At 37.0% G+C, this 26,121-nt stretch overlaps 1 protein-coding gene and 1 non-coding gene across 2 annotated transcripts in view; both read left to right on the top strand.

Moving 5' to 3' along the window:
- The window catches only part of LOC113509260 (zinc finger protein 28-like), a 44,132-nt gene that overhangs the window by 14,153 nt on the left and 3,858 nt on the right, over window positions 1–26,121 (top strand). The window contains exons 2-3 of the mRNA XM_052894895.1: window positions 21,456–23,383; window positions 23,635–24,135. Coding sequence (XP_052750855.1) covers window positions 21,456–23,383; window positions 23,635–24,135 — 2,429 coding nt within the window. The remainder of the gene's footprint in view (window positions 1–21,455; window positions 23,384–23,634; window positions 24,136–26,121) is intronic.
- On the top strand, window positions 7,961–8,032 carry Trnam-cau (transfer RNA methionine (anticodon CAU)). The gene has a single exon. It is a non-coding gene; the product is annotated as a tRNA-Met (tRNA).

Genomic DNA, 26,121 nt, shown 5'->3' with positions numbered 1-26,121 from the left:
TTATGTCCTCCACAACGTAGCGTGTATGGTCTCCCCAGCGTAGAGGTGCTCTATACATGGCTACATACATACCTGAGACCCACAAAGTGATGTCGTTCATCCACAAATTTATTTTTACACTAAAACGTGAAAAGAAATAATTACAGGCAGGCAAAAAAATATGTTGAACGAACTACACATATTAAATAAATATTATATAGTAATTACTAATATGCATTGCAAGGAGTTAGTGAATGCAGGTGGCTCAGGACTGTTCCTTATGGCGGTCTATGGGGGAGGTTATCAGAGGGAGACTTTGTATAAAAGTCGATTGCTTGGGTATCTCTGTCCCATTCGTGTTTCAACAGTGAAACAGTTGTGTTTGCATGGCTGTGTTTCGGTTTGAAGGGTGGGATATGGCGTGAATTTACTGGGTACAGAGGAATAACACTTGTGTCCTCAGGAATGGCAACGCATGGGGAGTATCATGGGCGAAACAGTATACTCTGTTATGTCCATGGTACTGCTCATGTCTATAGGCGACGGTTACCACTTTCCATCAGGTGGGCCGTCGGCTTGTTTGCCATTCTAAGTTGTATAAAAAAATGTGCCAATTTTCATTCTAAACTGTTAATTCAGCCATTTAAGCGTCATTTAGTAACAAACATTCAAACACGTATACCAAATTTCATATTTATAATATTAGTACTTCATATATTTATTTATTTTAGCCTTTATTGCACTAAGTAAAATAAAACAAAATACAGTAAATATTAATGAGAAGTGATACAAAAAGTGATATTAGTATTTCATCGACATCATTTCAGCCGTTATCCGTCCACTGCTGGACATAAACCTTTTTTTTTATACAACTTAGAATGGCAAACAAGCTGACGGCCCACCTGATGGAAAGTGGTAACCGTCGCCTACAGACATGAGCAGTACCGTGGACATAACAGAGTATACTGTTTCGCCCATGATACCCCCCATGCGTTGCCATTTCTGAGAACTCGGGTGTTATTCCTCTGTATCCAGTAAATTCACGATGATGATAAGTTATGTCCTTACTGATTGTTGCAGTGTAGTCCCGGCTTATTCTATAAGCCACCCTTCCTTTCCCATAGGTGTCGTAAAGGTGACTAAAGGGAGTTAATGGTCGACGGATGGGCAGCAGCGTCTCTCTTAAAACATCACTAATGCCTAACTGCTAACTCGCCTGCCAATCGTAGCAACTACTGGCAAAAGTTCCCTTATAGGACATGCCTATGCTAATATAATAAAACAAAAAAATCCTAATTTAAAACTGGCCAGCAACGCACAAGCAACCCCTCTCATGTAGCAGATATTCATGGGCGACGGTAGCTGTTTTCCATCAGGTGGACCGTATGCTTATTTGCCTCCCTAATATTAGAAAAAACGGTTAAATTATATATTTCTAATTCAAGCGGACGAAGCCGCGGTTTGATTGTTTGGTTTAGTTATTTCTATAAAGATTGCTATAGATGGTTTTGGCATATTCACTTAACCTTGAATGATAATTTAATTAAATTAAAAAAAAAAGTTATAAGGTTCTGACGACGTGTATGCATGTTACGAGTTATCAAACTAGATGAAATTATATATAGATAGAAGTCTCTAGCATTAGATTCTTTCTGCCTATCCTTGAAAGAATTTGACGTAAATACAAAAGTGGTTTCTAAATACTGCAACCAAACCTACCTATCCATTAATTCGTAGATTTAAAGTGACATGACATGTTAGGTCGGAGTTAGCTTTGTCCACAGTTTTGATAATCTTATTTGTGACCGCGCCCTTGAAGGACGCTCGAAAGTACGTAATCACAATTGTAACACGACTTCTTGTGTCCATTGGCTTTTATTTAAAAAATAACACGTGAACTTCCGTTTTGAAGATGTGGCAATGTAGCGGTTTGACATATCTGACAGTCTGGGTATATTATTAAGTAAGTAATTAGGAATCAAAATAACCAAAGAAGGTCCTTAAGTGGCAACCACGTACGGGTAAACGCAGTGTAGGACGATCCCCCACTAGATGGAGTGACGACCTGAAATGCGTTGCAGGGAGTCAGTGGATCCATGGGGAGGCTTATGTCCAGCAGTGGACGGATAATGGTTGAAATGTTGATGAATTAATTAGGAAATAATATTAACTAAGTCTGGTCATAAACTGCAAACTTTGTAAACTAGATGGCGCTGATAATATGTGACCGTGACATTTGTTTGACTCTATAACACACCTATCTAATTTCATATCTGTCTGTATTAAGAATTATCATAATTACATATCTCTTTGTGCCAATAATTATAAACAATATGTCCAATCCAATCGTATCACGAAATCATATAAATAACATAAGACCTTTCCATTTTCAGAAAAAAATATAGGTTAGTCATTTTAAAAATGCAAAAGAATATAAATTACTGGCGATATGACTGAATGAATTGAGTTATAGTTAATTAGCTCGTAGATAACCAATTAACGCTAAAAGCCTTTTATGTCCCGTCCAATGCACTATCGTATCGTATTAATCCAACTGTGCAGATGTCTGCTCGATTCATAATTGGAAAAAATATTCGACGACTTCAATCAACTTTGTAAATAAAATATCTAAATGGCAATTTTGAAAAAAGAACGAACAGTGCAGCCCAACTCTAGCCGGCCGTTCGGTAACGGAACGGAACGTTGGCGTAACGTTCCGTTTCGCGCACGTTTCGCACGTCGACATTGTAACTTCGCTACGTTTCGTTCCACACTCGAATGCATAACAGACAAACAGGCTAATCCCGGCGTTATCGTAAATTGTCAGTTTATGACGTGCGGAACGGCCGCGGGAGGGCGCCCGCGGTGGGGGAGGAAGAGTTTTCTAATTTCGCCCCCTGCGCCCGTTTTGATGCGCTAATTCGTGTAAGCAGTTTCTGAACGTGCTTGTTTCGAGTTCACTTCAATAAACAACCTCCAAATACACAGTTTACTTGCCCTTATTCTTGTTGCAATAAAGTCGTTATTCGTTCATCCACGATCGCTGTTTACTTGGCAAGGCTATCGTCGGCTTTTACATAGAGTTGCGCAATTTACATACATTTGTTTGTTTGGTTTTTAAATTGGGAATTAACTGTGTTAATCGTGAACTGTTGTTTTGTAAATGTTCAATGCTTATTTTAAATAACTTGAGTGTTACTTAAGAATTTCGCGAGACATTTGCACAATGTGGTTAATATGGCTTTTTTTTTATTTTTATAACATTTTTTTTTATTGTAATGGAAAATATTGATAAGCTACAGGCCTTTAAATGAATCGCCTTATTAATTGTGCGCTGGTTGAAAAGAAGGGCAGTAATGATAAATAAATATAACGCAAGACTTACTCCCAGTTTTATTAGCTACACAAATCATTCGTCTATAATGAGATAAATATTTTGTGCGACCAATATGGTTTCCTTTAATTTTAATACTATTTAAGTGTCTAGCAATAATGATAGTAACAATAGTGAATAGAAATTAATAAGATTATCTGTAGTATTTGACGCGAGGGGGGGGGGGGGGGGGAGAGGAAGGTTGTTAATAATGTGAGACTGAAAACTATCATGGTTAATTCATGGTGAATTCAAAACGACAGGCCAACTAACCTAACTTAGAATATCCTCACCAATCATCCCTCACTGGTATCCCGCCAGCTTATACTGCTAGAGCAGGGGAAGCTGCCATCCCATTTAATGATATTTACTAGGAATACTTTATTCTGAGGGTAAATTTGACTAAAATCTAACCAATAAATATGTTTATGAGTGCATAAACTACTAATAAGTGAATCCATTAAGTATGTATTTTTTTTTTAATAGGTGATAATGGAATGGTAACTCCACCCGCGCTATCGGTATACACCGGCGGGGCACCAGTGAAGGATGATAGGTGAGGATGAAGCAGGTCAGTTAGCCCATCGTGACGAATTCAACAAGAATTGTTCACGATGGTTTCAAGGGGGAACCACGTGGAGGTCGACTTTATAGGGCATATTGCTGGTAATGTCGAACTCCGTTGCTAATAATCCCTTTCCCCCCAAATTAAGTATGTATTAGGTGACAATGAGAATAAGATAATACTGTTTACTCCATTTGACGTTTCCACTTGGTTGCCTTAGTAGGGACGAGTAAACTGGAGTAGAGCGAGTCTTGATCGGAAATTAACATTTACATTAGCATGCTGAATACTGTTTTAATATTAATAAAAAAAAAACAAAGAGAGATATACACTGCAAGAAAAATGAAACACGTAGCAACATGAAAGGTACAAGTTATACTATTATAAGCGCGGAGAGCAATATCCACAAACAGACAGACAGACGGGGCCGGTTAATATAACATTACAACAACATATCAAAGCGGGCGCGCGATGGGATCTCGGCTGCGCGGGCGCATCAGCAATTAATACTCTTCATTTAATCGATTCCTTCAATTATTCCACCTTGATATATGTTAATCCTTTTCGGTCTCGCCCTCCCCGGGATATTGTTGGCTATAATTACGTGGGAGGCGACCTCTATTGACAAGTATTGATGTTTTTAATCTGATGTTAGGATAAGACATTAGTATGCGCTCGTCCGTACGTTGATTTGTGGCCGGCTGGCTCATTGCCTCGTAATTATTGGATTTCGGCGCGATATTTATTGGCATTTCTCACAGTCTTGATTTATCATCGGGCCTGTCATTCTATAGAATTATAGCTTCGAAGAAGCGTGATCGGCCCGTTTTTTTTTTTGTTTATTAACGCACAGTCCCCCAGGTATACCCAATACGTCATATTTCAATACGTTACGCGCTAGGACACATGATCACCTCCATTAAGACGCCTCGGCTCCCGACGGATTATCGTCAGCGTTCCGGTAATGAGATGGCGAAAAATATTGGAAATAACATGCGCCAATAATAAACGAATAATAGGGACCGAGTCGCAGCTGCGGCCAACAGCCGCTAGGGGCGCTGTTGGCGCACTCGCTCACTCATACGCTACGGCATTACACGAGTGTGAATGATTAAATTTTATCGATCAATTTGTCCCGATTACCGTTTCTTTTATAAAGAAATTGGATTTTTAATTTTGTAACCGCTTTACAGTAACATTTTGAAGGTCTAATAACGACTTAATAAAGGGAGAATATTATTATTGGAGTGTTTTTTAAGTACACTTAAAATTTATATCAAGTACCTTTAAATATGAAAATTGTTCTAAATATAATTATTATCCATTTTACAGTTTGTAAATGAGTAAATAATCAAATATTTACAAATAAATTTAATTACAAGTAATACTAATTACCTAATACGTAATTGTAATATAGTATTAATCTAACAATAGTCAATTAACGCCATCTATTTTTTCTTAGGTAATTTAATAATTATCTCTCTGGCCAATGTTTTATATTATTACGCCATATAATTTTTGAACGCATGTTGCAGATATGTTTAATTTTCTTTTACGATTAAGTAATTAGTTCACTTATTTTAATTGTTATACAAAGTTCTAAATTTAAAAACCTTGCTTTAAAAAACTTAAATATTCCATAGGAAAACACTGGCTGGCAACAAAATAAGGCTGTATATGAAACGATTCGAGACCTAATCCTGATTAAAAAAAAAAAAAAAGAATTTTGAACGCATCGAACGCCGCGCGAAAATGATAGATTAACGTCACGTTGTCGCACGGGTATTTTCTTTGAGAACGCAAACCGTGGAAGCTGGCGAAATTGCACCGAGCTAATATTCCCTTGCCAATCATGTTGCTCAGTCAATTTTCAATTTTCCCGCTAATAAGCACGTCACCGCCTCGCCGTCGAACAATATAACTCGTGTTTTTATTGCTCTGCGTTGAGTTGAGAGTTGAGACGCTATCGAGACAGTGTTACTACTAGTGCCGCCGTTCGTCGAGAATATAGAGCGTGATTAAAATATTATTACGGAGCGGTGGACTGTGATGAGGTGATGAAATGATGTAGACTTTGGAATTTAGTGACGAAATAAATGTATTAAAACAGCAAGCAAGGAATAGAACAATATGATATATGTCAAAAAATATAAAATTGAAATCACAAATAATAAGAACATTGTAAAAGTAAATGTATATAAAAAAGTATAATAACGTCTAAAGAGTAAGCATCGGCCGGTCGCCAATAAATAGAATAAAACAGAAGTTTTATTGACACGAACTTAATTTTAAGCATTTTTGAATATATTTTTTTTAATGCTATAGGAATACAATTTCAATTGAGTAGAATGGGGGGGAAAGGGATTGTTAGTAATGGAGACTGAGAATCCCATTGCTAGCAATATACCCAACTAGGTCGACCTCCTCGCGGTTCTGCCTGGAAACTATCATGGTTAATTCCTGATGAATTCATCGTGTTGGGCTAACTGGCCTGTTTTCATTCTCATCTATCACCCTTCACTGGTGCTCCGCCAGCGTATCCCGTTAGCGCAGGCGGGGTTACCATACCATTTTAACCCATAAAAAAAAATTGAGTAGTATGGACAAGAATGCAACAACCGATGTTGTTGCATGTTTCATTCAGTCTAATATGACATATTATATATTTGTGTAAATACAAACTACCATAATTAGATTTCCTTAATATTTTACTCTGTTAATTTCCTTAATTATACAGCACTATCATACGTACTTGTACAACAATTAGTCCATTACCTTAAGGTTGTCTTGAAGAGATTGCTATCAGCAATAAGACCGCCTCACTGTACTTATACAATTGTATCGTTGTGTATGTAAATTGTCTTGCTTATTTCCTATATTGTATAATGCAAATAAAGTATACTCATTCATTCATTCATACCAATTAATATCAAATAATAAAAATTGATGAGATTTGCTTTAGTGACCGAAAATAAATTACAAAAGGGATATTAAATTAATTCTACGATTTTATTGCTAAGTATTTATACTCAATGTCAATAGAGGAAGTCTATGTCTAGCAGTGGACAGATATTTTTTTATACAACTTAGAATGGCAAACAAGCTGATACCCCCCATGCGTTGCCATTTCTGAGGACTCAGGTGTTATTCCTCTGTACCCAGTAAATTCACGCCATATCTCACCCTTCAAACCGAAACACAGCCATGCAAACACAACTGCTTCACGAATTATGGAGACAATACATTTTTATCACCATCAGTGGTATAATTCCTATTACAATGTCACAAATTATGTAAATAAAAGAAAATATTAACAAAAAAAGTAAATAAATATTATATTATAACAAATTGTACAAAAGAGTTGTTTAAAACAAATATTTTGTCAGCACGACTAAGTGACAACCCTAATGTTGCAGGCGTTCACGGAGCACCATAAGCTTCCCATCAAACGGACCGTTGCCCGAATACCATTGCAACCCTTTTGAATATTGGATACAACCTTGTTTCAATTATAATAAAAAAAAAATCTTGCATTTATAAGCAAAAATACCATTTTATATTTGATACTTGTATGTACTGTGTTTCAAAGTTGTCAACGGGGACGTTTCAATTTTTTAATTCTAATTTTCTTAAATAACTACCGGTTTAACTTACGTGTTGTTAGATCGAAAAAGCTCGACTAGTTTCGGAACCAGTTCGTGATCCTTAGTCATGAGCAACTAAATCGAGCTTTTCCATTTAATTACACGTAAGTTAAACCGGAAGTTATTACATTAAAATCTAAATTTTCAGTTTTATATTACACAGGAATTATTATTATTAATTAAAAATTAATTAATTAATATTAATTATTATTATTCTCAAAATCATTGGTAAAATAGTTATTTTATATGTTAGTTTACTGGTCTACATTAAATTAGTTAAAAATTTTAATTTTTATATGTTCAGAATGACATTTTAAAATAAAGCATTTAAAAACTTGTACATTATAAGGTAATAATGTTTTAAACTAACTGTACAATAATTTCAATAAACTTCACGAGAGCAGAGTGGCGCAGCGGAAGCGTGCTGGGCCCATAACCCAGAGGTCCGTGGATCGAAACCACGCTCTGCTAGATCCACTTTTTGTTTTTGAATAACATATTTTAATTTACATTTTTTGCTTTGAAATATTATTTATTTAAATTTTACGATAAATTTATATATATATTTTTGTAGTAAAAATTTCTTTAAGTTATTTTAATTTATAAATTTTTATCTTTGATTATAGAATTATAAACAAGCTGACTCCCCGGGGGGGGAAAGTTTATAGAAACAAGTGGAAATGGCCATGTATACAAGCACTATAACCTAAACTTCACAGCAGCTTACGTAAATAGGATATATATACGTTATATGTGGGTCAACAATTTACATGACAAAAATTCTACTACATGTAAAATGATTTTACATTTGTTTATTTACTCACCTACGTATAATACGCGCTTTAGCTAGGCACACTCTTCCAACCTATACCTATATAATAATGTGAAACAAAGAGCAATAACCAATAATTGCATACAAGAAACCACGATTCAAGAATCACAGTTTCAACTCCATTAGTGTTGCGTCGCGAGAGATTTATGTATAATTGAAATCGTCGACTTGTGCCACCGTGTTGATTTATGTCCGATGCACGTCCGCGGAGGGCCTTCGCTCACGGCGATCCAAGATGGCGAGTCAATAACAATAGACATTGTTTGATTATGAATCGTTATTATGAGGCATTAATTTTGTAGTCTGCCGCGGGGTTGTAATTATATGGCATGTTGCGGATTTTATTGCGATGTTGGTAAAATTTTGGATGCAACTCCTAGCGACATCTAGTGGTGATGTACATATTTTAATGTTAGATCTTCGATTAATAGAACAAACGTGGAAGTTTGTAACGATAGATGGATTGATGTTTGTTACACTTTCACACAAGAATTACTGAACGGGTCTGAATGAAATTTGGTTCACGGGTAGGTTATATTCTTACTTTGCATACAGAATTAAATTTACGACTTCATGTAGTGATTCAGGCAAGCGCAGACGCAGAATACGAGTACAATTAGAAAATATTATATAAATAATTGGATATTCTATTGTTTTGTCTCCTTTTGTATTTTATTTTTTCTCTTATACTCTTTATTATGAGTATAAGAGAAAAAAATAAATAAAAAAAGGAATATTGTAATTAATGCATATTGCATATTGTAATGAAAAAATAAAATCTATTTATTGCTAAAAAATGTTGGTAGAAGCGCTAAAATTGTTTATGTAGGTAATACATTACCAAGGCATATACATTTTATAATATAAAACTAAATTAAACTATTGAAATATACTTTTTTAGTTGTGGTGAAATTATTTTGGAATAAATAATAGTACCTATATACTGGCGACCTTTTCTGTCGCTATCATTTTGAATCACAGTTCATTTATATAATGTAATACATAACAGTAAATAGGAATATAAAAACAAGTATATAAAATAAATGTGAATAATACGTGCCCAAATTTAACAAATCCGTTGGTAGAGTTTTGCTAACTGAAATAGACTTTTAACCTACTAGCGACATCTCGTGACTAATAGAAAAAATGATATCGATATTTCAATATTTATAAATTAACACATTGTTTTTCAGATTAGAAATTCTTACATATTGATGAAATATAATTAATATTCTGTTCTTTAGGATCTATGTTTACAGGAATCCAATTACCTACGAGCAGGTATCTAAAGGTTTAAATATGATCTGTCAAAACCTAAGTAGAAAGGGCGTGAATTTATAGATAATATAATAATAATAAACATAATAAATGACACAGAATCAAGCGAAACTGTCGCTCGGATATTTATAGGCGATAAAATAGCATGCTACATTTCACACAATACAAATTTAATATGGCGTACGGTACAAATTAACAACACAGCACTATCATTATAAATTGATACTTAGTGAAATTTACAGAACATAATAAATATCGATCTTCAAGTCGTTACTGACCAAAAGATGTCACCTGCAGTCCTGTAGCTCATACTTTACCCACTCAGTATAAATTATAATACCGATGTCTTTTCATTAACGTTGTACCACTACATACATGAATAATTTTTATTATGAATCCATAGACATATATTTCGACTTTTATGAAAATAAACATATCGACCGTTGGATGCGATAATAAATTTTATCACGCAACAATTAAAGTTTAATTTCGCATATCAACACTATAGGTCAGAATTGTAATAAACGAACGCATCCATTTCCACAAATCCGTGTCAAGAATCGAACGCGACTTAAAAAATCCTACTGACGGCCAATAAATAATTTGTTTTCGTGTTATTATTTATCGGCCGCTGTGGGCAGGCTCGGAATAACGATGACGAATACGAGATACGTTTGTAAAAAACCCTTTTCGAGTTGACGCGTGATATATTCGAGCGCGGGCGCGTTATAAACAACGCGGCGGGGTGCGCGCGCGCACATCGCTGATTGGTTGCCGTAATGGCAGCGCGCGCGAACTCTCAATCTTCTAACTGGCGCCGTGACGTGGAGTAATGACTTCTGTAAGGTAAACCAATGACGGATACGCACCTTTGAACCTATTGTGTTGGACGAAGTTATTTGTCGAGTTTGTGTCTGTACGCAATCATGCGCAGGATGGCATTTACAACCCTATCGCTAAGTATTTTAAAGGTGAAGACAACACTTTCAATTGTTCCTTTCTGCTAAATATTTATTTGTACTATATAGTATTCGTATAACTTATCTAATTTAATATTAGAACATATTTGTTAAAACTAATGAGGATTTGTATTTTTTTTTTTTATACGCCTCGGAAAAGTATAGAAGCGTAGACTGCAAACCTAATGATAAGTAATCATGGTATCAATCAGACATGGGTATCTATATTTCTGAGGACTAATACTTAGTAATTCCACTGCTGTGTCTCAAATGAAATACAACCATACAAGCGCAGCTGTTTGGCAGAAGAATTATAAGTGTATGGTATCTATGATGCCAAGCAGACAATTTTTGTAATTCTAAAAATTTTAAAAAGAAAAAAATAATGTATTTATATAATTATGCGACTTCAAAAATCGAAGCCAAAACGAAGCAAATAATAAGTAATGAAATATAATTTTAAAAACATATTTCGTTCCCTGCTCAAATGAAGCCTAAATTTATGCGTGTCGCATTGTTCTATGAAATAGAATTTGGATAAAATGTCGAGGACAATTTCCAAATATTCCCATACAGATACAACATTGGAACTTTCAAGAAAAAACCATATTCTTCCCTAATCACCCGCAATCGTGCCTGCAATTTCTTTGATGTTGCAGATGCCTACGGGCAGCGGTACTTGCCATCAGGTGAGCTACAGCTCGTTTGCCCCCAATGTTATAAAAAAAAAACAACTAGATAAAATTCATTGCCTACTTACAAAATATAACCCAGTTTTACATTAACGATTTTGGTATTAAACCCAAAACAAAATCTAAATTACATATTTTCTCTTTATTTCAAATGAAGTTAAACGTGCAATATGTTAAATACATATATCATCATAGTCGTAGAATACTGACGGATCTGACAAATATTGCATATATAGATCCGTCAGTATTCTACGACTATGACGATTTAACAGTTAAAGAAGTGTGGTTCATATGTAATCAAAAGGAAGCCTGGCTTCTAATAAACTAGCGAACCGCAAGGACTACGCACATTTTTTTTATACAATTTAGAATGGCAAACTAGCTGACGGCCCACTTGATGGAAAGTGGTAACCGTCGCCTATAGACATGAGCAGTACCGTGGACATAACAGAGTATACTGTTTCGCACATGACACCCCCCATGCTTTGCCATTCCTGAGAACTTGGGTGTTATTCCTCTGTACCCAGTAACTTCACACCATATCCCACCCTTCAAACCGAAACACAGCCATGCAAACACAACTGCTTCACGGTTGAAACACGAAAGGGACAGAGGTACCCAAGCAATCGACTTTTGTACAGTCTCCCTCTTGACTTATAGGTTTGCTAAACACTGTTTATATAAGCAGTGTTAAAATACATTTTGTAGTGAGACCGTGTCTGAAGCCAGCGGCCATGTGTATTATAGATGTCACCGGCATTAGGGCAGGTAATGCATCAGTCAATCCCGCGGGACGCATACGTTGTCCGGCCGGACGGGCAACTTCCGCGGCCGGACACTGCCAGATTGATTACTTTGGTGAATTTGCTTCGATTTTAATTGATTAAGCAGTAAACTTGGGCACGAGATGCGGTAACACGTGGGAATTGGGATGGTAGCTGTGCGGGCAACGTTTATAAACAAGCACTAGGACTTTCTTGATTCCACAAAAATCTTTGTAAATTTATTGAAAATCACTAATAATAATAATGAATCTCTTTATTTTCAGGTATATACCCATAGTTTATAATTACATTATTAATTATACAAACTATTATTTTTTTTTTAAATACACATTAATTATAAAATACTAATTTCAATTTAATACAATTAAATTTATTTATTTATCCAAAGCGCAAAATATATTGTATATAATAGATACTACATAACAGCATTATAAAAATTATAAATTGAAATTACAGTTAATTTACAGTCGTTACAATTCAAATTGTTTTTCTTTTTAATTATATTCAGTCCACTTTTTAAGTTTATATAATCAATACCATTATATAAATAGATTAATTTATTTCACACTTATTTTTTGTTATATATGTATATACTTATATATATATATATATATATATATATATAAAAATTGTCATTTTTAATTTATTGTTGTCAATCAAATACGGAATAGTAACAGTTATTCAATAGAATGTTTTTAATTGAATTTTGAACGATATTACATTATGATTTTAAAATCAATACGTAAATTGTTAAATAGTTTTATTGCCTGAAACCTATAGTTATTTTGTTTCAACATTATCCAATTTGACATTTCTAAGTGTTATTTCTTTTATTGTTTCACACAAATAAGAATTTCGGTGTCCATTCTCAATCGAGCAACATCAGTTTTTAACCCACTTCAATAAAGTAGGAGGTTATATGTTCGACTGTATTTTTTTCAGTCAACAATAATGTCAATTGTGAACCAATTTAAAAAAAAATCTTTTTATAAAATATTTTTCTAGCGGCCTGTTTGTTTGTAAGATACAGTAATTGGATTCACATAATTGATTAAATTTTTAAAAAATGTATTAATTTTTCTGTGGTAACAACTAACAAAGATGGGGAATAATAAGACAGACATGTTTTGAATGCTTTCTCTATCGTAGTCTCGCGGCACCTTTTTTTTTAAAGGAAATTTTTGAAAATGGAATAGTAACTCCGCCTGCATTATCGAAATACACTGGCAAGGCACCTGTGAGAGATGATAGGTGAGGATGAAAGCTGACCAGCTTGTGACGATTTCCACAAGAATTAACCACTACGGTGTCTAGGGAGAACTGTGTGGACGATTTAACAGGATATATTACTACCAGTAGGTATTTAAGACCCCTTAAACGATCCCTTTCCCCCCAGCAACAGCAGTTTTTTTTAATGGGTAATAATGGAATGGTAACCCCGCCTGCGCTATCGGGATACGCTGGCGGGGCACCAGTGAAGGATGATAGCTGAGGACAAAGCAGGTCAGTTGGCCCATCGTGACGAATTCAACAAGAATTGTTCACGATGGTTTCCTGGGGAAACCGCATGGAGATCGACCTAATAGGGCATATTGCTAGCAATGGGGCTGTCAAACTCCATTGCTAACAATCCCTTGTTCCCCCCAGCAACAGCAGTTAGTCACAATGCGCAAACGATACACAAAACATTTAACAAACAATTTTAAATCCAACATTACGATCACAAAACGACCTAGCTTGGGAGGGAATCAATTATAATTTCCATTAGATGAAGGCGTGCCAACTGATTTATTGCGGGTAAAAATTCACGTTGCATACTCAGCGGTGACTGCACCTGTATTACATAGCTCGATGAGCCCGATTGTCCATGTTAATTGCTTGCCTTGTATTATTTTTAATTATTGCGTATGTAGTCTGCTTGAAGGAAATGATTTCCTGCTTTTTATCATATATTAAGGTTGCTTGATAAGAGATCGTTGATTAGCTATAGAGCAGCTCATCGTTTTCTCTTTGTCTTTTTCTGACATCTACAGAAACGAATTTTAATGACTTATTTAACAACTTTAAAGACAAAAGTCTTTAACCAGTGTTTGTTGCAAGTGACTATGGAACGGAATCGTGCTCTCCTATTGCTTATTGCATGAGAACGATCCATATCGCTGGACATGGAGAGGAGTACGTTTGAAGTTTTAATGGTATAGTGCAAAAGACTGAAAAGCTGAAATATCAGTGAAGCAGCCACTTAGAATGGCAAACAAGCTGACGGCCCACCTGATGGAAAGTGGTAACCGTCACCTATAGACATGAGCAGTACCATGGACATAACAGAGTATACTGATTCGCCCATGATACCCTCCATGCGTTGCCATTCCTGAGGACTCGGGTGTTATTCCTCTGTACCCTGTAAATTCACGCCATATCCCACCCTTCAAACCGAAACACAGCCATGCAAATACAATTGTTTCATGGTTGAAACACGAATGGGATAGAGGTACCCAAGCAAACGACTTTTGTACAAAGTCTCCCTCTGGTGATAGTTGATAAGTGATAGATAGTTGGGGGGAAAAGATTCTTGAATGTCATGGCGACTCCTTACAAGATAGACATCTGACTTCCGCTCATCTCCTTAGAAGTCACCGTTCCACGTCAATAGTGGTAGCAGGAGTAAATAGATCGCGTCTCATTCATCAATCAGGATTGTATTTTGTAATTAAATATGTTCAGTAGTGAACGAGGCATAGACAATGATGTCATTTATGTTATCTTAATTACATATATTTGGAAATTTATATAAATGCCGTCGCCTATGAAAATGTATTTTATGTGGGAAGTTTTGGCGGTTCTAGTGGCGATCTTTATACATCTGTCTATGGGAATAAGAGGTGCGTGTTTTCACTTTGATTATGGCGTGAACAGGCTGTGTAAGATATTTAGTTAAAAAAAATGTGTACATTTCATGAAGGTGACAAGGCGGACAGCGGGGTGCAGCGGGGCGGTGCGCGATCGATGCAGACGTCGTTATTCGGGCGACAGCCTTTGACGACGTCGCGGCCGCGTTCCGTTTGCGACCGATGGATGAACGCGACTTTTTCCTTTGCCTCATTTAATTTTTTTTTTAATTCACATTCCAATTTTAAATTGCACTTAATTATACTTATTAGTAATTTAATGGCGTTTATATTTGTTATTGATGCGACCGTTTCCGACTGGTGAGTTATCGCGACTCTTCCCTTTGCTGCATTTAAAAAATATATAGATTCCAATTTTAAATTTAAAGTACTCATTAGTACTCGTAATTTAACAGTGACTTATATTTGTTATCGATACGACCGTTAGCGACCGATGGATGAATGCGTCTTTATCCTTTGCCTCACTTAATTTTTTCGCAGTCGAAAAGGTTTGCTCCCGGGATAGTGTCATAAGCGCAGGAAAAGAATAACACAGGTGCTATATTACATCTATGCTCCTAAATCAACATTGAAGTCGTCATTTTTTTTAATGGCGGGGCAATTTCATTCATTCATTTCAGCCATTATCCGTCCACTGCTGGACATAAGCCCCCCCATAGATAAAGGACGGTCCTGAGCCACCTGCATCCACTGACTCCCTGCAATGCATTTCAGATTGTCACTCCATCTAGTGGGGGATTTTTTTAAATGGATGATAATGGAATGGTAACCCCACCCGCGCTATCGGTATACACCGGCGGGGCACCAGTGAAGGATGACAGGTGAGGATGAAGTAAGTCAGTTAGCCCATCGTGACGAATTCAACGATGAATTAGTCACGATGGTTTCCAGGGGGAACCGCGTGGAGATCGACCGAGGTTTGTTAGCAATGGGGAGTTTAGTCCACATTGCTATAAATATACCCTATCAGGTCGACCTCCATGCGGTTCCCCCCTGGAAACCATCGTGACTAATTCATCGTTGAATTCGTCACGATGGGCTAACTGACCTGCCTTTTCATCTTCACCTATCATCCCTCACTGGTTCCCCGCCAGTGTATACCGATAGCACAGGCGGGGTCATCATTCCATTATCATCCATGAAAAAAAAAAGTCCCATTAGGGTAAACAGAAACGATGTAACGCCAAATACTTCGATTCAAACAAACCTCTTTGGGGGGTTTGCCAGTAGTTGCTGCGGGTTGCTTGCTTTGCAGGCGGGTTGGCAACCGCAGTTAAGGTTTGGATATGTTCTAAAAGGGACGCTGCTGCTCATCCCTCGCCTTCTTACACGGTCATAAGCTAGTAATACTACAAAAAAAAAATAGAAATTATATTTCTTTATTAGTACATGTATGTGGACATGGCGGATTCTCTCCCTTATTTATATTTTTTACCTTATTTAGTATTTATTACTTTAATAATACATTTATTGGGTACAGAGAAATAACACCTGAGTCCTCAGGAATGGCAACGCATGGGGGGTATCATGAGCGAAACAGTATACTCTGTTATGTCCATGGTACTGCTCATGTCTCTTACGCGGTACACGTTGGTGATTTCGCCACGCAGTCTATAGAGTAGGCCTATATTCAGCAGTGGAAAGAGTAAAATACGTATAGTCTCTTGGCTCCGAGTAAACCGTTCCCAATAGACTCATACGTATATATGGGTACTATCGGAACCACACCGATATATATTGGGTTTCTTGAGACATTGATATCACATCGATATCGCTCATATAGTCTGACATCAATATTATGATCAGGCGCATCATTACGATATTACGTATTATAACTACAATTTACAGACTTTGTACAAAAGTCGATTGCTTGGGTACTTCTGTCCTATTCGTGGTTTTACTGTGAAGCAGTTGTGTTTGCATGGCTGTGTTTCGGTTTGAAGGGTGGGATATGGCGTGAATTTACTGGGTACAGAGGAATAACATCTGAGTCCTCAGGTATGGCAACGCATAAGGGGTATCATGGGCGAAACAGTATACTATGTTATGTCCATGGAACTGCTCATGTCTATAGGCGACGGTTACCACTTTCTATCAGGTGGGCCGTCAGCTTGTTTGCCATTCTAAATTGTATAAAAAAAAATATTGGCTTATATTGCTAAGCCTTACTCATACGCATACTTGCCAATGAATCACAGTTGCACACCAGGTGTACCATAGATTTAGATTCCTCGCTGCACAATCTATACAGGTGTCCGAAAACAGTTTAATCTTGTATGATACTGGCCTTACCAAATGCTACCAAAGGGAGACTTTGTACAAAAGTCGATTGCTTGGGTATCTCTGTCTTATTCCTGTTTCAACCGTGAAGCAGTTGTGTTTGCATGGCTGTGTTTCAGTTTGAAGGGTGGAATATGGCGTGAATTTACTGGGTACAGAGGAATAACACCTGAGTCCTCAGGAATGGCAACGCATGGGGGGTATCATGGGCGAAACAGTATACTCTGTTATGTCCATGGCACTGCTCATGTCTATAGGCGACGGTTACCACTTTCCATCAGGTGGGCCGTCACTTGTTTGCCATTCTAAGTTGAGTAAAAAAAAAAAGAAAAAAGAACAAAAATATGTATTCAGTTAAAGCACCCATTAAGAGTCTGAACTGTGAAAAGCTTAATTTACATATGAAGTAGATAGATAGATAGATAGATAGATGACCTTTATTACCATTATTAAGAAAATAAATATTAAAAGAACAAAAAGAAAAAAAAGAACAATTAATGTTGGTGGTAATAGCTCAGCTGTTGTTATATATGTACAGCTCCAGCGAGATGTAGCTATATAGCGCTGATTTTCAGGCGGCCCGTTAACTCCTTTACCTTCAGCATGCGTGCAAGTAGGGTATCTTTGCATGTCGACCCATCGGGAGCTTTTGTGCTTCCCACTTCACTCGTTGCAATCTCACATCTTGCTTGGGGATGGGGAAATCAGTCTGGAGCTCTACTCCTATCCTGGTGGTCGCCTACGCTGGGCATGACGATGTTCGGGTCCTTAGTTGCTGCTATGCAGATCGAAGGCTTCGAGTTGATTTTCATTGCGCCGTTACGGGTTCATTCTATGCGGTCTTCGTCTGCCGGGTAACGCCCCATGGGGGAATGCCCGGCAAGCTGCCAGCGTTGAATGAATCCTCTATTGAATGTGTTACCTTAACGATATTCCGTAGTTTAATATATCTGTAGTTCCCTGGCTTTAGATAAGCCGTTCCCAGTAGACTCATACGCATAACGTAGGGTAACTATGTATGCAATAACTTTGGTGTATAATTATACAAGTATTAATGATCTGCCCATTACGAATTCTCAACTTTTCAAAAGTGTAAAAATTCTTGAAAATCAATAGGTACACATCATCTGCACGACGTGTGAAAAACGGACAAAGCGACAGACGGCCCACAATAATTAAAAACTTCCACGAACGGCCGTGCAACGACAATAATGACATTAACGACGCGCTCCTGACAGCGCGGCCATTTGTCAGCCGTCATTTGTCAGCCGTGTGTCAGCCACAATGGTGTCAGGCGGCGCGGGCACGATTGACGCGTGTCACTGCGGGCCTCAACTGACGGTTGTCGAATATGACTCGTTAGGATATCGCTTTGCACCTAATCACACTTCATTTGCACATTCCACGTTCCATGAGTGATGTTCATAGTGATACATTAGTTTGTTAGAATTTAAGTACCGGTAGTTTCTAGTACTTTTTTTGTAAATGATATCTGTAACTTCTAATTATTAGGAAGAGGAAAAAGTTAATTTATTTTAATTCAATTAAATAAAAATTTATAATTCGGTAAAGAACAAAAGATTCTTAAAAAGTCTCTTGTTTTAACAAGATAAGTTCGCTTTTGTACATTACTTTTTTTAAGCAACTTAGAATGGCAAACAAGTTGACGGCCCACCTGATGGAAAGCGGTAACCGTCGCTTATAGGCATGAGCAGTACTATGGACATAACAGAGTATACTGTTTCGCCCATGATACCCCTTATGCGTTGCCATTCCTGAAGACTCAGGTTGTTCCTTTGTACCCTGTAAATTCACTGCCATATCCCACTTTTTAAACCGAAACACAGCCATGCAAACACAACTGCTTCACTGTATAAACGCGAATGGGACAGAGGTGCCTAAGCAAACGACTTTTGTACAGTTTCCCTCTGTTTGTAATGTAATAAACTCAAAAATTAATCAACTGATTAATATAAATTCAAATTTTTGCAACTTACAATTGCAAACCACTTGACAGCTAACCTGATAAAAATTGTTAACCGTCGTCTATACGTATGAACACTAACCATAGACGTAACAAAATATAATGTGTTCCCTTTACAGTTTGTATTCTGTTTTAATCACTCGCTCTCTTTTTTACGCGGAGATTTTTTAAACCCAAAGTTTGCATTTTTCAAATATTTTCTTTAATACAAACTTTGTCCTGTCAGTCACAAATATATCAAGAAATAATTAACCTAAAAAGTGCAACTGTTCTGTAGTGATGCGCTTACATACATATGTTTGGGCGATAATTTTTTATATATGTAAGATTGCATTTATGGTTTACTCATTGCTACGACCTCCTTAATTCGCTAGGTCCAACTATACATTTTAGATTTTCATCCCATATATCAAAGAATAATTTGGGTCAACATTGGTTATAATAGAGGATCAATCTAGGTGTAGCCCTATAAAAGAAACCAATAACAAAAGTGCCAACGTGGCGAATTTAGGTCAAGACTGTAATAATGGGAATCTTTGATTTCTATCTCCGGTATCTGGACAGAGTCTCGTATTTATGAGGGGAATTATACAGCTGGCTTATAAAGGACAGATTCTAGCTCCACGTATGCAGAACTGCGTAGTTTTGGATGGTTTGATTCAATAAAAAACTTTACTTTCATAGTTACTTGGTCAAGTTTAGGTTTTAAAAAATTCAGTAGATACCTATTATTAGTGGGTTGGTTTAAGTTGCTTTTGCAACTTTATGATGTTTTATTTATGTTTACTAGTTTCTTTCTTTACTTTTTTTCAAAGAGAATAAGAAATCAGGTAAATACGAGAATCTATATTAGAATTTTCAATATATGTAATTTCCAATTATTTACCTTTTACCATTAATTAGACCAAATGCTCGTGTCGTATTTTCGGTCAATGTCCGAAGCTCCATAAGTACCAATAAATCTGTTTGTTGTTCATTTTTCGTACAGAACCCATTTTCTATGAATCCATTTGCGACTAATTAATGCAGAGCTTTGTTTCCTGCATGATCCTCATCCCCATAGTCTATACCATACTTACTCCTGGAAACTATCGTTATCAATTCTAGTTGAATTTGTGTGCTAATAGGCTAACTGACCTGCTTTCATTCACATCTGTCATCTCTCACTGGTGTCCCGCCAGCGTATACTGATAGCACCGAGGGGATTATTATTCAATTAACAATTTTCAAAAACTATACTTATTTATACACATATGTAAGTCAATCCGGTTATTTTTTGCATTAAAATATACGATACTTGTTCGAAGTACCAAAATTGTCAAAAATATTCATCAGTTGAATAATTATTTCATATCGAAATCTAGTCCCAAACACCATGGTAAGTCAACGAGCTTTGCGATCGAACAGGTGAGCCGCATATTATTAATGGTCGTTCGGTTTACAACATACATTCATCCTTCACCTGTTTTGCTATTAACGCCAGCGCAAAATCAAAGCAATTTTTAATCAATGCCTATAACTTATAAGAAGTTAGGGAGAATTTGTACAAAAATCCTCCGTATGGACATCTTTGTAAGTGTGTTTACGGTAAAGCAGCTATATTTCGATTTGAGAGTAGAATATGGCAGTAAAATTACAGGGTACAAAGACATAACACCATAATAATAATAATAGTACTATAGGCATCTCAGTATATTGTTTAAAATCCATGGCGTTATAGTTCATGTCCTTAGACCATGGTTCCCACTTTCCATCAAGTGAGCCGTCAAATTGTTTGCTATTCTAAGTATGTTACAAAAACTTAATTGCAAACCTGCATGTCATATTCAAGAACAAAAGAATTCTTTAACAACTTCATTAATCTAGTGATAGCTTCATGCAAATCCAAGTTGCAACGAAGTTCCGCAATAATGAGCCCCCCATTGAGTTGCATATATTATCGATCATCACGAAACAACTATACCGCAGCTAAATAATTCGCATTCGAAGCGTATTTATTGCCCTAGTTACCAGTTCACTGACGGCCTCCGAGACATCACCGCTAATACCCATGCACCACGCGATTAACGAGTTATTTCCACCCTGCGACGATGTCACCACCCCAGCCCGCCCGGTCTAAACTATCAATCTTATCCGGCAACTTGCACTTAATTATATATGCATGGAACTTTCCAGATGCTGTCACCGCGCGACGACGATGACGACGACAGCCACTTATGCATCAAATGCAACGCCACTATCATTGGCCTCGACAACTACGTTAAACATAGAAAGCAGAGATGTCAGAAGAAAAGTACTACCTCCAAATCAGATATTCCGAGCATTAATCCATTGGAACCTACTTATAGCCTTGGAGCTGATGTTTTTTTCCAGTCCTTGGAGTTACAAAGTAGTGTTAAGAAACCCACATTGGCCAGACTTACACCACCCATACCCACTTCTAAAGTAGGTATAGACACAAAGAGTACATTGACTGAACCCTCAACTTCTAGGGATCTACCAAGAATGAGCCCTTTAGAGAGCAACTTAGGTGGCGAAGACTGGATTGGTGGTCATAGTTTAAGAATAGGTATGAACGAAGATAATCAAACAAAGTTGATAAATGCAGTGGCTAGTATTAGTGGTTCGGTTAAGAAAGATATTCCGACTTCTTCTTATAATATCGAAGGTTTTAACGATTTTAAAGGCGACGAAGATTTTGATGAATCGGAAGATTCAGAGGACGAAGACGAGGATGAACCTCATGCTACTGGAGAAAAGTGGAAGCCTCCACCAAATTATACAGGCGGTAAATGGAGACCTGCATCTCCGGAAAATGAAGATTGGGATATGCGGGACGAACAAGAGCATATGGGCGGTAAATGGAAATCATTTATAACAAATGATCGTGATGATGATTATGATGCTCCGCCACCAGGCCACACCAAAGGTAAATGGGTACCTGGAGCACATGAAAAAACACAAATAATGCAACCGACTATACAAACAAAGGGCACAGTGCAGTACTGGTGTGGGCCTTGTAACCGGCGTCTGGGTTCAAAGGCTATATACGACAAACATTTAATGTCAAGTCTTCATATGAGAAAAGTGCTACCCGAACGCGAGTTGGAATTCTCAGGACATTTAGAATCATTAAAAAATATGACGGAAAAACGATCTATCCGTTCTACGCGATTTTTAAATAGAAGCGTATATATTCAGTCACATGCAAAGAAGCCACGCGTATCTGGAAAATTAAATGTGAAGCTTCAAATTAAAAAAAGAAAACGGAAGTCTGTTTTTGTACATTGCTGTGGGTGCAAATCTCGCGTGAGACAGCATCTAATGGGAAAACACTTGATATCTCATTATCACTTTAGAAAAGCCACAGACACACAGAGCAGTATATATAAACAGTTAATTCTTGATAATATAGATGCTATTGTCCACCAGTCACCATTTCAATGTAGCCCATGTAAATTTTATACCAACTGGCTCTCAAACTTTATGCAGCATTGGTTTTCTGAAGAACATGTACAGAAAATGGCGCAAACAGAAGGTAGATATTGGTGCTCATTTTGTAAATACGAATGTGAAACATCTGAAGAAATGTCAGAGCACATGTCAAGCTTGGAACATAGTGAAGTAGTTGCAGTTATTAATAGGTCTATGCCTATAATTATACGAAAGAAAAGCGTGTTGAGATGTGAAACTTGTAATGTAGAGTTTCGATACAACATGGAGATAAAACGACATTGTCAGAAAACAGGACACGCTTTGGCCTATACTGCTACTGATAGTTATCAGGAATTACACAAATGTAAACACTGTAAAGTTAAATTTAAATCTTCTCTATCGCTGGCAGCCCATTTAAAGACTATACATAAACAAAAAGCGTTTTTCTGTTTAGTTTGTTCAAAAACTTTTAACTCCTCGGAGGAAGCAAAACATCATCGTCAAACTTCTGAGCACAGAATTAGAAAGAAAGAGATATTGAAGGAAAAAGGTTTAATTACGAAAGATTTGACCAAAAAGTGTCCTTACTGTAAAGATGAATTGTTTTTAAAAAATATATTGGAGTTAAAAGATCACATTAGAAGAGTGCATCCACATATTAAAAGAAAGCAAGTATTTCATAGCCTTTTTTAAATATATGGTAATACCTTAATAAATATGCTTACAACTGCAATCTAATTACCCTAATATCTTATCACATTAATTAGATATATTAGTTTTCCCTAGTGTGTAATTTAAAATTTTAATAAATTCTTGATCAGTTACATTGGACTCGGAATCTTTAAGTTTTATTTATTTTACAAATTACTTAGCCGCTATGCTTCCAATGACTTTTTTCTTATAATGATTCTTTTTTCAGATGCCCTAAATGCGGTATGTCATTCATTTTGTCGCAAGAAGTAACTCGTCACATCAGGAACAATGCTTGCCAATTTCGTAACAATAGTCCGCCGAATTCCTCCATATTGTGGAACTGCAGCCAGTGCGTCTTCACAACAGACTCCCAAGCCGAGTGTTTCTTCCACGAAGTTTTACATTCAGATCCAGTAAGAGACATTCGCAAAGTTGGCAATAAAGAGAAAGTGTATGAGAAATATATATGTCCAATTTGTCATAAAACATTCAAGAAGGCATCTCTACGTGAGCATTTGAGAATACACACTTCTGAACGACCCTTCGTCTGTGCCACGTGTGGAGCCAATTTTACTAGATTGACCAGTTTAGTTAATCATAACAAAAGCCAACACAAGATAGATACCACCAGTAATGAGATTACAAAACCAGAGAAGGTTATTGAGAGTGCAGATACGAAGACACAAGACTGGAAATGCAGTAAATGCCCGAGCAGTTTCCCTAACAGGTGAGTGCAATAATTCTGATGTAGATATGTTCGCATCGTGTCTCATTGATCTCCAAACTGGCGTCGGTGCGTTAGAAATAAAGCGCGGCGGGTAGACGCCATTAATTTGCGATAAGGGGCGCGCGCGCAGCGGATGCACGCATGTCACCTGTCACACAACTCCTTCACAAATATCGGGAAACATTCATAATTTGACAAAAGCGCTTTGATTATGCGCCGGCGCGCGACATGTACCACTGACGCTGTGTTGCCAGCGTTGACGTTTTTATACTTCGATGCAATAAATTCAGGCCCGGATGCCCGGTATTTTGAGCACCGTCTGATCAAAATATTAGTCAGAAAGGCGGTGACATTTGAATTTTATCGTCGGCACGTGTTGCCGTGTAATGTATTAGGGATTTACAGCATCACCGTTCGATTTGATGATGCTAAATCGTGGACGGTTTGTTGTTGGATGTTACAGTAATATATTGGCCGAGGATCTACGTAGAATAAACATGTTTAGGATTAAAACAGTGCCGCGGTGGTTTTGAAAATGTTGGCACCTGTAAATACTTTATGAAACTTTGACGTTTGCCCTCTTTGTAAATAGCCGCGTAAATTTACTTAATATCATACATTATACACGCAATTTATTTTTCAGAAGCGACTTATAATATAACATTATTTGGCACATTGCCAAATAATGTTGATCTTTTGAGTGCATTGTTGGTATTTTTTATACGAGAATAACCTATTTTACCTTAGAACTAAAGGTTTATTTCGTTGTTTATTTAAAATAGATAGATAGATAGATAAACTTTTTATTTGAGCCATTTATGACACACGTAAATTAACAAATGAGTTTATACAATCAAATTATTTATACTTTTTTAAATATACAACAAAAGATAAAATATGAAAATATGGTTTCGCCATGTGTGTCGCAGTGACCCAAATTTAACAATTTAATATGCTAATATTGGGTGGAAAGGGCATTGCTAGCAATATACCCAACCAGGTCGACCTCCTCGCGGTTCTCCCTGGAAAGTATCATGGTTAATTCCTGATGAATTCATCATGACGGGCTAACTGGCCTGTTTTCATTCTCATCTATCACCCTTGACTGGTGCCCCGCCAGCGTATCCCGTTAGCGCAGGCGGGGTTACCATTCCATTTTCATCCACCAAAAAAAAAATGTCGCCCCACCATTTTTGTCTTAATTTACTGTATTTGTATTTAGTATACAAGATCATTTTAATTAGTTCATTTTGTCTGTTATAATCGTGCCATTGGATTTATACATTTCCACAAAGTTCTTCGTCTAAAAACATCCCGCAACATATGTCATCATCAATTTACTCTCATAATCTCGGTCATTTATTGTCATCTATTGGCAAACAATATCCACCTGATGGAAAGTGGTAACCGTCGCCTATACACATGAGCAGTACCGTGGACATAACAGAGTATACTGTTTCACCCATGATACCCCCCATGTGTTGCCATTCCTGAGGACTCAGGTGTTATTCCTCTATACCCAGTAAATTCACGCCCTTCAAACCGAAACACAGCCATGCAAACACAGCTGCTTCACGGTTGAAACACGAATGGGACAGAGGTACCCAAGCAAACGACTTTTAAACAAAGTCTCCCTCTAGTATGATATCATGATCATCGTATTAACTTTTAACTGTCCACTGCTGACCATAAGCCTCCTCCTTGGGTGGGTTTTGCTAGTAGTTGCCACGCTTGGCAGGCGTAATGGCAACCGCAGCTAGGCTTTAGAGATGTTTAAGAGAGACGCTGCTACCCATCCCTCGCCCTTCTTTAGTCGGCTCTTACGACACCCACGGGAATAGAAGGGGTGGCCTATTCTATGCCGGGACCACACGTCGAATGATATGATATGTTTTGTATTTATTGAGTTTAGAGTCCTGAATAATTTAAATTTGATTTCACAAACAATATCAACAAGAGTTTAATTCCGACCGCAAACCGCATGAA

The sequence above is a fragment of the Galleria mellonella genome, unplaced genomic scaffold (assembly GCF_026898425.1).
Source record: "Galleria mellonella isolate WM207_F2 unplaced genomic scaffold, CSIRO_AGI_GalMel_v1 utg246, whole genome shotgun sequence".
NCBI lineage: Eukaryota > Metazoa > Arthropoda > Insecta > Lepidoptera > Pyralidae > Galleria > Galleria mellonella.
This window is presented reverse-complemented; position numbering and strand designations above follow the sequence as displayed.